The 14,557-nt window shown below is 40.7% G+C and overlaps 1 protein-coding gene across 1 annotated transcript; it reads right to left on the bottom strand.

The window, feature by feature from the left end:
• Positions 1 to 1,379: 1,379 nt before the first annotated feature.
• Positions 1,380 to 12,509, bottom strand: bmp4 (bone morphogenetic protein 4). The gene is made up of 4 exons (XM_059352682.1): positions 12,494 to 12,509; positions 8,504 to 8,626; positions 7,446 to 7,810; positions 1,380 to 2,580 (listed from the first exon to the last, which is right to left on the bottom strand). The coding sequence occupies exons 3-4, from the start codon at positions 7,801 to 7,803 to the stop codon at positions 1,721 to 1,723; spliced, it is 1,218 nt and encodes a 405-aa protein (XP_059208665.1). The 5' UTR covers positions 7,804 to 7,810; positions 8,504 to 8,626; positions 12,494 to 12,509; the 3' UTR covers positions 1,380 to 1,720.
• Positions 12,510 to 14,557: the final 2,048 nt, after the last annotated feature.

Below are 14,557 nucleotides of genomic sequence, written 5' to 3' on the forward strand. Positions count from 1 at the left end.
CGCTTTGAAATGGCATACCATTTCTGCAACAGCTTCTCTCACCGAAAATATAAGGAAAATGGAGAAAATGCAGAACCACGGGGCGATAATTCCCATTATTTGCCTTTTTCTTTGATGAAGTGTGAATCATTCAGAGCTGGTGAGATGCCAGATTATAAACCAAACCACTTTTATTTGGGGAAAATGTCTCTGCTTTTGCTTTTTTTTTTAAACCCTTTATCGGGCAAAGAACTATATTTGGTAACTTCAGGTAATATTTCGAGAAAAAAGTTGGCAAATCTACAAGAAAAAAATGTGCAGATTTAAGAGATTTAAAGTGGCAACTTTGCACGAAAAAAGTCGCAGTTTTACAATTAAAAAGTGGGGAAAAAGCAATTGTTTTCTCCCAGATTCACCACTTTAAGTCTCATAAATCTGCGCATTTTTTTCTCGTAGATTTGCCACTTTAATCTCGTAAACTTTTTTTCTCAAAATATCATTTTCATATGTTTTTTACGCATTCTGGCAGTATGTAATATCCTCCAATATTCTCTAGGGTTGAAATTTGGAATTTGCAAGTATTTCAATGAGTCCCCTATTGACCCTTAATAGGGCACTCATTGAAATACTTGCAAATTCCAAATATTGGAGGATATTACATACAGCCAGAATGTGTTTAAAAAAAACATACGGACCCGGGGGAGGGGGGTAATATTATGAGAATTTTTTTTACAAGATTAAAGTGGCAAATCTACGAGAAAAAACTGTGCAGATTTGAGATTCAAAGTGGTGAATCCGGGAGAAAACAGTTGTTCTTTTTCCACTTTAAATCTCTTAAATCTGCGACTTTTTTTCTTGTAGATTTGCCACTTTAATCTAGTAAATTTGCAACTTTTCTCTCGAAATATTCTGGTGGCTCTACGACCTCACAGAGAGACATGGGGACCTCATTTTGATATCCACTGAAGTTACCAAATATAGTTCTTCGCCTGATAAAAGGTTAAAGCTGATTTGAACACATTTTTAAAAAGGTTGTGAGAAAATATCAGGCTTAGAATTTAAATCTTAATTCCCATTAAAGCAGTAATAGATCATTACTGTTGACTTTTATTCTTTACAACCCCAAATAGTAGATTATAGGTATTTACCAAGAAAGTAAATTGTTTAAGGGGCTTATTAAAAACCATCAATTTTAACGTAAAGAGGTTGATCCAAGTGAATGAACATTTCTGATTCTGTTTCTTTAGGAAGTTAAATAAATGTTCTCTGATTTACTCCGATAGACAAAGGGTGCATCTCGTGATCTGCTGGAATGTGTTATTGGAAGCAATTCATGTTTTTATTTTTTATCTCCAAAATGTATATCATATGAAAGCAATAAATATTACCAGTAAATAAACTTTTTACTTTTTTAGATTGTTTTTACTATTTTCTCAATAAAAAAAACTTATACAATCTAATGTACATTATGAAAAGTTGTACAGCTTTTTATGTTTAAAATAAGGACTCAATTTATTTTTAATATGTAGATATAAATATATATATTTTGTCAAAATATATGATCATATTGTCAGAGAAACAAAAAAAAAAAGTGAGACAAACATACACCTCAACATAAAAGTTATAAATAAGGGTCCAAGTGAACATTTTTGGGAGTAAAGACCTTCTGATTTCTTTTAGCGTCCATGTTTTTTTGTTTTTTTTCCAATGTCGCCAGTCCGAGTTGTTGCTAGTTTGTGTGTTAGCGGCAGCCGCAGCCCTCCACCACCATTTCCTGGTAGTTTTTTAGGACCACCTTGTCGTGTTCGTCCAGGTAGAGCATGGAGATGGCGCTGAGCTCTGTGGGGACGCAGCAGGCCTTGGGAATGTTGTTGTTCACAGAGTTCACCAGTGTCTGAACAATGGCGTGGTTGGTAGAGTTCAGGTGGTCCGCCAGAGGGAAGGGGCACTCCCCGTGGCAGTAATAGGCCTGGTAGCCAGGGGGCGCCACTATCCAGTCATTCCAGCCTACGTCGCTGAAGTCCACGTACAGCGCGTGGCGCCGGCAGTTGCGGTTGCGTTTGCGTCCCCGCGGCTTGGGGCTGCGCTTGGTCCGGCGGGTCAGCGGGTGACCCTTCCCGTCGTGGCCAAAGGTGACCAGCAGGGGGCGCAGCTGCTCCCAGTCCTCGCCGGGCTCGCGGTGCAGCGAGCGGCTGACGCGGACGTGCCGGCCCTGGTGGCGCGGCGTCTGGTTGAGGTGCAGCACCTCCACGGCGAGCCCGTAGTTGGGGAGGCCCTCGCGGGTCCAGCGCAGCACGGCGGGGCTCACGTCGAAGCTCTCCCAGCGCGACGCGTTGTGGCGAACCAGCCGCGTGTCCAGCAGCTGCGTGATCAGCTGGCCGGGCCGCGGCGGCTTCAGCACCTCGTACACGTTTATCCGGTGGAGGCCCTGGTCGCCGGAGGAGGAGAAGGCGCTGGCGATGGCCTCGTCGATCTGGTGGCGGTAGAGACGCAGCTCGGCCGAGGAGAGCAGCTCGTCCTCGGGGATGCTGCTGAGGTTGAAGAGGAAGCGAAGGGGCGCCGTTTCTCCCTCGTCCACGTCGTGAACCCTCTCCATGTGCTCTGAAACAAGAAGGACACAGGTTAGATATATATAGATATATATCGATATTTTTAAATGTGATATGAAATTAGACCATTTCACATATATCGATATAGTTAAATTTTTTTTCTTTCTTTATGTACAAATGCTGCCCATTCTAGGGTTTGTCATATTTAGTTCTTCTGTAATGTTCGTTATTCTTTTCTCATATACATATATTTATTTCAGAAAAAGATTGGCCTACTTTATTTCATAGGCTTTTTTTATTTAAGATATTTTTTTAATTAAATGTGCACTTTATGGAGCTTTGATTTGTAAAAACAAAAAGGTGCTCCTGTTGTTATACAGTATTTATGTTCACTTAAACAAAAAGTTTCAATAAAACCCCTTGTGACATGTCATATTTGACTTTGACTGAACATTTGCTCTCACTTTGCGATTAAATTATCATCGTATATCGATATTCAGCCTAAATATATCGGGGTATGACTTTTGGTCCATATCGCCCAGCCCTAAATGTAACATTATGTGTGAGAATGAATGAGAATGAAGAATGAAGCTGATCTGCTGCTCCTGGAGGTACTGAGGTCTAAACGGAAGCTGTGGAATAAGTTGCCTTTGCATATCAGACAAGCCTCCTCACTGTCCATTTTTAAAATTAATCTTAAAACCTATTTTTATTCCTTGGCTTTCAACCACGCATGAGACTCTGCTCTTGTTTTAGTGTTTTATGGTTTGTTTTTATTTATTGTTTTTTAAATTGTTTTTTAAAAAGCAGTTAAACTATTTATTTTAGTTTTTATTTAGTGTTTTATTTATTTTATTGTTCTTGTTTGCTTGTTTATGGACAGCACTTTGTTGCGGCTGTGGTTGTTTTTAAATTGCTTTACAAATAAAGTTGAGTTGAGTTGAGATAGAACCTTATCTATCTCCTGTACACTGTAAAAAAATGTTTGTAGAAATTACAGTAAAACTGTCAAATTGCATCAGAAACACCTAATACCTAATGTTAAAAATACAAAAAATAAAAAAATAAATGAAAATGTGATACTTTGTTTGAAAATTTCAATGGCTAAATTTTTTTTTTTTAAAAGAGGGACATTTGATTAGCCACATCATAATGTTCAGAACTACTACAATGTGTAGAAAGTCTAAATAAATCTTTAAAAAAATAAAAAATCTTCAGATATTAAAGTTTCCATGTAGAAACTGTATCTCTTGCTCACAGTTCAGCTGTTATTCACCCTCCAAACAGTGCCAACAGATAAAACAATCACACTTCCTCACTGTAACGCGGCTTAATTGATACAAAAGAATGCACACGCACACTTTTCAAGGCCTCTGGGATCTCCAGGAATATAAATATACAGCGTCCACGCTTCCTTATCTATCTATAAGGATTATCCAGCCCTTCTCTCAATGCCTTTCTCTGAGCACTTTGCTGAAACATGCATTACAAGGAGGGTGGTGATTAACGTACCACAGCTACAGTATAAACACAGTGGAGGCTCCCTGTTCCACGCTCAGTCTGCAGATTTCTGGCAAGATCACCATTGTTGGGGAAAGGAATGTTGTGTCTACTATTTTCCTGCTCAATCCACCCCTGTTATTTCACACCCAGGCCCTAATCTTACCCAGGTGGTTCTCATTATTAAAACCTGCTGTGTTTTTGATTAGCTCTGCAGTTTGTTCACTTAAGACGTTTATCATTTTCATCATGAATAATCATTAAGGAGTCAGACAATATAGTAGAATCTCATTTATCTGAAGCCCATGGGAAAGGAGGGCTTGTAGGGGAATGCAGTGTGTTCAGATCCTCCAACCAAAGCTTGTTCAAAATGTGAAATGTTGCATGTTTCCTCCAGTTTAAGTCACAAAATCATTCATGGAAACACAACTTTCTTGCTTGATTCGAGATGAATGGTTACATAGTTTATCTATCATGTAGTTAATGTCCACATGTTTCATACAATTCAGTAAAATAGTAAATTTTTCAACTTTTCAAGCATTTTCAAGGTGATTAAATTAAAAATATCCACTTTTCAAAGCTGCTATCATCACATCTAAGTTGGTAATAAAAGTGCAACTGTAAAAAAAATCATAAAAAATATATCACACAAAAAAAGAAACAGGGCGGAGAATTAAAAATGTAATATTACCGTAGTAAACGCTTGTAATAACCATAAATTAAGGAATAGTGCAAAACTTTTAAACTGTAGAAAACACAGAGAAATAATGCATTTTTAAGGCAATTGAACTAAAAATATCCACTTTTCATAGCTACTATCATCACATCTAAGTTGGTAATAAAAGTGCAACTGTAAAAAAAAATGCAAAAGAAGTAAAATGATCATTTGAAATTACATTTTAAGTGAAATATAAAATGTAAAAGTATCAACGTGGGGCCAATGTGGGTTAATCAAGCATCTGGTCTTCTCCATGTCTTGTGTAAGACACAAAAAACATATGATGAAGAGATTTTTAATTTTTTTTTTTAAATATATATATAAAAAAGTTAGGTATTCGTGAGTGATTGTGTGGATAAAACATCAAATTATGATAAAAAATCTAATCAAATAATTAACTTCAGGCATATCCCGACATACCTTGGAAACCTCACAGTTCATATTAAGCATTTTCCAAACTTTTAAGCACTTTCCAGACTTTGTATGACCCGTGTGTCCATCTGCAGCAGAGTGTAATAACTCACAGTGTTTTGGACAGCTCAGTCAACTGAATCACACTATCGCACAATGGTGCTTCCATGAAAGCGAGCACTCCCACTCAGAGGGCTTCAAAACGTATTATTAACATAGTTTAGCAAAGAAGAAGGAGGGTAAATGCCTGCAGAGAGCAGCACAAACTAATACACACACACACACATATATGCATGCACACACACACACACACACACACACACATTGCATCACAGGCAGAAGTTCCACCTCCAGTGGCGGTGCTCTTTCTTCCTATCTAACCGTGCTACGTTGTCGTGTAAGTGTGTGTTGTCGTGTGCTACTGCTAGCAGTGTGTTTGACAAGCCCCATTAAGGCTGACTCATCCCTCCTTCCTCACTCCTCCCCCTAAGGGCGGACATGTTCTGGAGCCCTAAAGCTCCACCGTTTGCTCCGTTCACTGCGCTACAAGATCACTTCCTCACTGGTCCGGTACATCACCTCTGTCCCTCTGCCAGAGGCCGTTTTCAAGCATTTACCCGACATGTTTCAGTCTCGCTTTCCAACCCCAACTTACATTTAACAGATCGGGGAACGCTGGATTCCCTCCAAGCCTAATTGAAACCTCTGCGTTTGTCGCTAAAACTAAGCAGATCCAAGTCACAATAAACAGAAAGCCTTCTAACGTTCCAGTGCTTCTATCACACCAGCTTCTGAGACGGTTTTTCCATCTCTGCAGAGAGCTGCAGCGTCTGCTCTCGGCACCCACATTGTTGGCAGCGGGGGCTTTATTTAGAAGGCTGCAGAGTAGCATTAAAGATAATTGCACGTTGAGGAAGGTCCTTCTAAAAGAGCCCTCCATATAAACTAGACACATGAGAGAGGAGCGCACTCCAGTCGCAGGCCAACACCGGGCTTTTTTAAGCCATGTTCTGCTGGGTGGGGTGAGAAGTGTAAGTCAGTAATATGATGGTATGCTTTTCCTTCAGCTGCTAACCAAACATGCAGAGTTTTGTCAAATGAGGCTCTTGAGAGCTTGTCTAGCAGATTTTTTTTACCCCTCTGTAGACAGTGTTTGGTGACCACATCCTTAGATTCCTGGGTTATGGTGAGATGGGTGGAGCCGCCTTACAATCATGTTTCAAGGGATGTAGGACATGTTTTTTTTACACTGAATACTGAGCAGTCCTCGCCCATGCTAATGAAATACATTACTACCAAAATCATTGGAATGCCTGGCAACAGAGTATGGCGTAATGTTTCTCTGCTGACACCATGCATTTGTCACTTTCTTCCTACTCATGACAAGAGTTTATTCTTTAGGTGTTTGTGCTTTTTAATGTCCACCTTCTAGATACAACATATTCTCAAGAACGGGTTCAGATTCTTAATAACGAAAAGTTATGCAACATGCTGTTTTAAACACGGAACTACTTGGTTATGTTTATCCATTGGCTTTTAACTCAACATGAGCCTTTGCTCTGTTTTAGTTGTTTTTATTTGTTCTTTGTGGTTTTTAAAATTGAGATTGATTTTAAAACCCACTTTACTTACTGGTTTGTACCCAGCATGAGACTCACTTTGTTTTAGTTGTTTTTACTTGTTCTCTGTTTTTATTGTTGCTCTGCCCTGCCATGTACAGCACTTTGTATCAGCTAATGCTGTTTTAAAGGGCTCAATAAATAAAGTTGGTTTGAAACTACTTGGTAATGTTTAGGCACCAAAACTACTTGTTTTTTTTTATCCACTGGCTTTTAACTCAACATGAGCCTTTGCTCTGTTTTTTTTGTTTTTATTTGTTCTTTGTGGTTTTTAAAATTGAGATAATGTACAGCACTTTGCATCAGCTAATGCTGTTTTAAAGGGCTCTATAAATAAAGTTGATTTGAAACATGGGACTACTTGGTTATGTTTAGGCACCAAAACTACTTGGTTAAGTTTCGATCACAATACCACTTGTTTAAGGTTAGGAAAAGAGCTTCAGGCTTAAATTAACTAAGTAAAGACATTTCCAACAGGACAATCACTGGTCTCCTAGGCCAAAGCCCTAAATTTGTGCCGTCCAGCTCCCCTTAATGCTCCGGGTTTCTATGCTACATAAATTTATCGCATAGCTACGCAATTCAGTGCTCACATTTTGTAGAAATAACTACAAAAAAGTTCAATCCTGACAACACACGATACCAGAATCCTCCATTTTTCTCCCTTACCCTCATGGTGGAAGCCCCTCACAGTGTTGGCCCGGCTGGCTGACCTCTCCGGGTACTCAAAAGCGATGTCGTGCGCCCCGGCCTCCTCAGCCTCCCCTGACTGTAGCCGGTAGAGGTCCAGCAGGTAGCGGGGCACAGAGGCCGAGCGGCTGGGCCGCGGCCGCTTCTTGAGGCCGAACATGTGCAGCAGCGTGGCCTCGAAGTCCCGCAGCAGTTCATGGCTCTGAGCGGCCGAACGACCCTGCAGGCCCGGTACTTTCTTTTTCCCTTCTTCAGGTATCAGACTAGCATGGTTGCTCTCTCCCAGCAGGACTTGGCATATTAAAATGACCATCAGCATTCGATTACCAGGAATCATGATGTCTCTGAGGGGAGCAGCACAGATAAAAAGATTAGAGAAACACGAAAAAAACAAGATAATGAAGAAGCCTTAAATTTGAACTGACGTGAAATATTTGCTGTCCCTTTTCTACGTGTCTCCACCAGCTCCACTACACCCTCTAACTGTCCCCACTGAAACAGACTCTAATTGGTTTTAATAGTCCGGTCTGCCTTGTTTACAGTAAAGCAGTCCCCGATCAGATAGACCACTCGCAGTTTATCTTTGGCGACATCCTCCAAAGGTAAACAGCTGGTTCAAGAACCCAACTTTTTTGAATGGAATCTGAATTCCTCTTCGCTCCCTCCCTCCCTCCCTTCCCCCCTCGTCTCCTCCCTCCTCCACTATGATTAGACAAATAGAAGAGGCAGCCCCGGGGTCAGAGCAAATTCTTAACTCGATAAGGAGCCGCGGTCCCTCGCAGTCTCCTCTAACAAGCCATGGGGCAAACCAAAGACTATGTGCCACACATTTAACCAAAAAAAAAAAAAAAAAAGCCTCTTCCTCATTCAAGAAGAGCCTTACCCAACACCCCATAGGGACTTTCAGTTCAAGTCTGGATGAATGCCACATAAATCAGTGACTCAGTGGACAGAGAGGAAAGTGTAAGGGGGGTGGATTCAAGATGCGGCAACGTGTCACATGCCACAAATTGAATTGGCATGGTCCACTTACTTACCGACAGAAAATAAAGCATGGGAAAACAGTCCATGTTTGTTGGGAGCAGGCAATGGACACGTTCTTCCAGGAAATGTTAGGTGGTGCTGGGCGGCTGCAGGAGAACGTTGGAGTGACCCTGTTCCTAAAAGACACATAAAAACAAATGAAATTATAAACTCAGTGCAGTTACATGTTATTTACTGACAGAGTTGCAGGAGATACATGTGTGTAAGTGTGTGTGTGGGTAAGAGAGAGACCCAGTGTCTCTTTAAGGCTTATCATTTTGGCTCATGGGCAAAGCTAGCTATTTACTGTTAACTGGAATGTAAGGAGGTATGTGCCACAACAGAGACAGCAGCTAATGCTTCACACTCACCTCAGACTGAGAACACACCACATTACATTATTACAGCTAGTCCACAGGATTGATAAGAAACATGCTTCAAAAGCAGCAAAGTTTGAAAAAAACACAAGATAAGTGCATCAAAAAAAACATGTTCTCACTCAAGACCAAAGAGCAGATAACACAACTTTGATCAGGAGTGGTAAAATCTATATCCAAAACAAGAGGGCTGTTTGCTTACAGAAAGCGTCTCCAAGTGAACTCAGTCAACCTTTATCCCTCCGAGCGACTCTGAGATCACCGATTTGAGACAAGGAACCGAATACACGCATGTGAAAAGGGCCTCATCTCTTAGTAACGCTGGCCCACTTGAGGGATCACACAGGTTGAAGTGACGCTGATGACAGGCCTGCTGCTCTTTGACTCCACTGTCATCAGTGGGAGACTCTTACATTCAGCCCTGCTGTGTGTATTTTCATCTCAAATAACCACCACATCAAGGACATTTTCCTTGAGAGCCGTTTGAGTAACAGGAATCTTAAAAATACCTTCCTAAAAATAAAAAATAAATCAACCTTTAGCTGTGCTTTTTTCCCCCTTCTGGTTGATTTAACAAGCACAGCAACACAGCTCTAATGACTCAATCCTATTACGCGTCACTTAAATGTGTTAAATGCTGTTGAATCATACTAATAAAATTACCCAATTTTTTAACACAGTGACCACAACAACAGCACCACAGAACATTTCTACTCCGGAGCGTCTTTGGTCATCATTTGGAGCCTGTTCCACTGGAGAGCACCCAAGCATTACTACACAGTGAGGATGCACATTAACAGGAACATTATGTGTGTGTGTGTGTGCAACATACAGTCTATGTGTGTGTGAGCATGTCTGGGTTTGTATCTGTGCGATTATCTCGGCCCCTGCATGGCTCACTGTACTTGCAATCAAGGATCTTTTTCCTAACAGCATTAGACTTTGACCTGCGATTGACCCGCCCCTCTTTCTCGGTCATGACACTAGATCCAGTGTGTGTGAAGAAAAGGGTGATGTTCACTGTGTGTGTGTGTGTGTGTGTGCGTGAGTTAAACGGTGTGCATGCACGAGTGTGTGCCACCGCTCGCATGTTCGTGAGAACTGTGGCAAAGAGAGAGGAGGGTTCAGAACATGATCAGCTCTATTACCCATGGGGTGGGGGGATAACGTGTGTGTGTGTATGCGAGTGTGCGAGTGTGTGTGTGTGCACATCTCTTACAACAAACGTTCATTGTACAGCGAGGGCCTCTCCCATGATTACAGGGATTCATAGCACTCAAAAACACTGACCATACAGAACATCTTGTAACTGTAACCAGCCACTGACAAAGCTGCAGGCTAAAACAGACAGACACTCAAAGTGGTGCGATGATGATGAAAGAAGATGTAAGGCAGGCAGGGAGGAACTTTCAACTCTGGAAAAAGTCATTTTTGCTTGGCCCTGTGATTTAAAAAAAAAAAAAAAAAAATTTGGAGTTGCACCAAACCCTGTTTCGTTCTTTCAAACCATTTTCCACCACATTTATCCACGTTGTGTACTCACATTTACTCCTCTGGATCAAACATCGACAGCAAAGCAGCATTCAAAAGCTCATAAAATGCTAAAAAGAAGCTCCACGCTCCGTTCTCTCTGAAGACGTTTGAACTGAGCGACAGACAGAGACACATTTTGCAACAACAAATGCAGACCAGGGTGCAATTAGGCCCAGAGCAGTCAACTGCCCTTGGCTTTGCTCCGTCCCCCTTGGCCTCTCTCTCTCTCTTTCTCTCTCTCTGTCTCTCTCTCTCTCTCTGACCAGAGATAATGTGATCAGACTATGCACATGGCTCTTCAGATGTGTTTCCTGAGGAATTTGACAGTGATGGTGGGAGGGAAGACGAGGAGGTGGGAGGGAGGAGGGCAACAGGTTACCACGAGAACAGCCAAATCTCTGGCCTGATTTTTATCATTTTCTATGCCAGTAATCGGTTTACCAACACGTCTGCAGTCATGGGAATTGTTCTGTACTTTGCTTCTGTTTTCACTTCAAATCTTATTATTTGGTTTGTGCAAATACTATGTTTTACAATATACACATTGGGAAGTAAAGATTGTGAATGCTTCTCCAGATAATGGGCAACAGTTGCAAAGAAAAAAACAAACACTGTCTTTTTTTGTTTTTTAAGAAATGTGATAGTTTTTTGTTGTAAGTAAAGCTGACAGGAGTGTAAATAATCAGTTCACAGTGTGCCCAACAAAAACGCAATATCCTCATTTGTGTTGAAAGACATAAAACAGAGAGCTGTAACGTCTCTTGTTGTTGGATAGTGCAGGTTTGGGATTTTATTTGCTCCCAGTGAGCAGTTCAACAGTGAGAACATTCACAGTCAGTGAGATCACTGAAACCAGGTTAATGGTTTTGTTAGCTGTTCTGAGAGGCAAAGAGTCCGATAGAAAGGATGAGTTGCAGGAGGATTTCACATACTGAAGATTTTATTCTTTTCACGAGGGGAATAAAAAATAAAAAACACGAAGAAAAGAAAACCACTTTGGCAGTGAAATGCTCCCAGCTGAGTCGGGCTGAAATATAAATAAATGTCCAGTAAAACCCAAAATATCATCAACAAAAACCGGACCTATCTTTGCCAGATGCAGGTGATTTTAAAAATGCATAATTATATAAATATAAAAAACTTTCGCACCTCAAGTTTGGCCAGTGAGTCTCCTGCACCACAGCAGAGAAACTTGAGTTGAAAAGTGAAGCAGTGTGCCAAGGACGCCATGCGCCTGCAGGCCGCAAAACGTTTTCTCTGCTGCAGCTTTACTGTATTAAATGACGCAATTCCACTTTATAATCATTAGTTACGGCAGGTGAAAACATGCGAGTCCTTATACTACAATGTGGATCAATTACAAACCGGAATAACATGTGTTGTGCTACTCTAACGTGTTGGCACCGACTGTTTTTGCAGACTTTGTCATAACTTGACACAAATGTGCCGTTTAAAACCTGGTACAGTTACGCACGGTGTATCCACGAGCAGGGAAATTAACGTGAATAGTCAAGAAAAACGATTTAAGAATTAAAATATGTTGTTTTAAAACTTTTAAAGCCGGAGCTGTGTCATCTCCATCTTCCACTTTACGCACCGGGATGACACGAAGCGGTTACAGGTGTTTTATCGGCAGAGATCGGTGCCAAGCTTCGGGGAAAAGTTGCAAATCGTAAAAATGGAAATATTTTAATTGTGTTGAAGAAAGACATGCGTAGAGAAATTGGACGCTCTGTTTGGAAATGACCTCACTGTGTTGGTTTGTCACTGCTAACTCTCCGGCACAAAAGGCTTTAACCTGCTCCGAGCTCCACCAGGATCACTGCGCTTTTTTAGTCCCCAAATACACTTTTATTTCACTCTATATCCGATTCTGTTCTAATAAGACTGACTTTTAGATTCTTATGAGCGTTTATGATGGAACATTAATGCCGGGATTCCTGCCTAAACTCTCAGTAAAGTCTTTTTAAACGCGCACAAACACCAAAAACCAAAAGTAAAACACTTCCTCCTGTATTATTGAACACGTTCCGTTAAAAAGCAGCGCTGCTGAGTGTGTTCCGTGTGAATGTGTCAGTGTAGAGGAGCGCTTACCATCAGTAGAGGTACAGGTATCCTCGAATGGAGTGAATATGAAAGGGAAGGTGTAAGGCAGTCCAGGCGTAAAGCCGAAAAACCGTCGAAATGAGCCTTAAAGGAGAAGCTGGGTGCCTTTTTGGCTCATTAATCCTTTAGCGACACCTCGGACCGGACCAGAGGAGAGACGGGGGTCGGGCTGAAGGTTTCCTATCCGTCTCCAGTTGAGCTCGTGAGGACGGCTGGTGCGCAGGAACGGCCAGACTTTTCCAAATGATCCAGCATCTATGGCCCCTTGCAGTTTTTATGTGTCCGCCCAATTTACCGTCTCTGCCTCCTCCCTCCCTCCCTCCTCTCCCCGACCCCCACCTCCCTCATCTGTCTCAAACACCTTGGATAACCCCCCTTCTCTCCTCCTCCACTTTAAATAAAGAGAGAGCTCATTGCGCGCACTATTTTCTTTTTTCATTATGTGAAACTTTGTCATTTGACTGTGAATAACAGCCGACGGGTCAAATGCTCAGTGGTTTCAATTTGCATTTCAATGCTTGCGATCCAGACAGTAAACTACTTGGTGCAAGGTAACGTCGTGGTACTCTAAATAAAAAAGACCTGCAGATGTAAATAAGAGGTCAAAAGAGACGTTGAGTTGCATTTATTGCCACATAAGTCATTTAAAATGTAGGAATTGTCCCAAAATCAAGATTTACACAGTAAACAGGCTATTAAAAATGTCAAAATCGAAACAGATTTTTATAAATAATGTTCCCTGTGCTGCTGTTTTTAATTGTTGTTGAGCTGCTACTAATTTAGCAGATTCATTAAAAAAAAAACCTCTTTAGTCTCTGCTTCGCATTAGTCCTGAAAATAATCCAAAGTCAATTTTTGGGGGACAAACTTTAGATTTTTTTCCCCAATTTTTTTTTATTCCTGTGTCTTTTGTCCTGAAGCAGATGTAAGGATGTTTCTCCAGAGATTTGGCCTCTATAGAGGCAATTATGAGTGTTAATGAGGCCCTTGATAGTTCTTCACTCACTGTCGCTGATATAAAGAAAGGCAGAAACTGAGAGGCTCTCTGTCCTTTAGAGCTCCTTAGTTTATGTGGTTGGAGTCATTTTAGGGGATCCTGAACTAGACCTGCAACCATTAGTTGATCAACAGAATAATAATTTGCAAATATTTTAATGATGGATTTATCATTAAAGTCATTTTTCATGCAAAAATGGTACAAAATGCTGTTTTCAGCCTCTCAAATATGGAGATTTCCTGCTTTTATCTGTTATACATCAGATTAAACTGAATATCTTTGGGCTTCTTGACTAAAAAACAAGACATTTAAAGCCCTTAGCTTTGACTCTGACAAACTGGAATAGACATTTTTTACTTTTTTTTGGCATTTTACAGACCAAGCGATTAATACTTTAGTTGAGAAAAATGAACGTCACAATAAACAATAAAAATAGTCATTAGTTGCAGCCCCATCCTGAACCAAATATGCACATTAAAATTCACATTTTCCTAAGAGTCGACCTAAGAAGAACAAATATTTCATTAGATTTGTGTTTTTAGTTGGTATAAAGCCAATTTAATACTGTTTATGTGAACCTTTGAAATGCTACACAGGTTCTATATTGAGTTTAAAGAGGGGCCCTCTTCAGGGACCCCCAAAATCCCACAGGAAAAAACAGTGTGCTTGAATATCTTTGGAGTGACTCCTATTGTAAACGTGGATCTGTAAAACAATGATTTTTTGGGAAGGTTAAAACACACAATAACCATATGCATTCATCTTTATAATCACATCTTTAATATTCTCTTTACTTTTCGAAAGCATTCTCAGATAATTGCCTTTTTCATTAAATTATTGTTTGACAGAAACAAAGAAATCTGTTTTCGCTTAAGATGTCTGACAAATGAAACAACTTCGTTCTGCTCCTATTTATGTCTGACCGATCCAACAGCCAAAAGCATTACAGCATTTCACTTTTTCAAAATAACAATTGCAGCTCTGTTGTGTTGTTTTGCACAGATGTCTCCCCCTGTAGCACCTCTCCAGACATCAGCACAGTTAATTTGACACTT

Source organism: Centropristis striata, chromosome 16 (assembly GCF_030273125.1).
Source record: "Centropristis striata isolate RG_2023a ecotype Rhode Island chromosome 16, C.striata_1.0, whole genome shotgun sequence".
Taxonomy (NCBI): domain Eukaryota; kingdom Metazoa; phylum Chordata; class Actinopteri; order Perciformes; family Serranidae; genus Centropristis; species Centropristis striata.

Bases quoted from the DNA above. Each gene is read 5' to 3' on its own strand.
- bmp4 (XM_059352682.1), bottom strand. From the start codon at position 7,803: ATGATTCCTGGTAATCGAATGCTGATGGTCATTTTAATATGCCAAGTC. The intron at 2,581-7,445 runs GTAAGGGAGAAA...TTCTTGTTTCAG, and splicing joins GAGGGGCTTCCACCATGAGG to AGCACATGGAGAGGGTTCAC.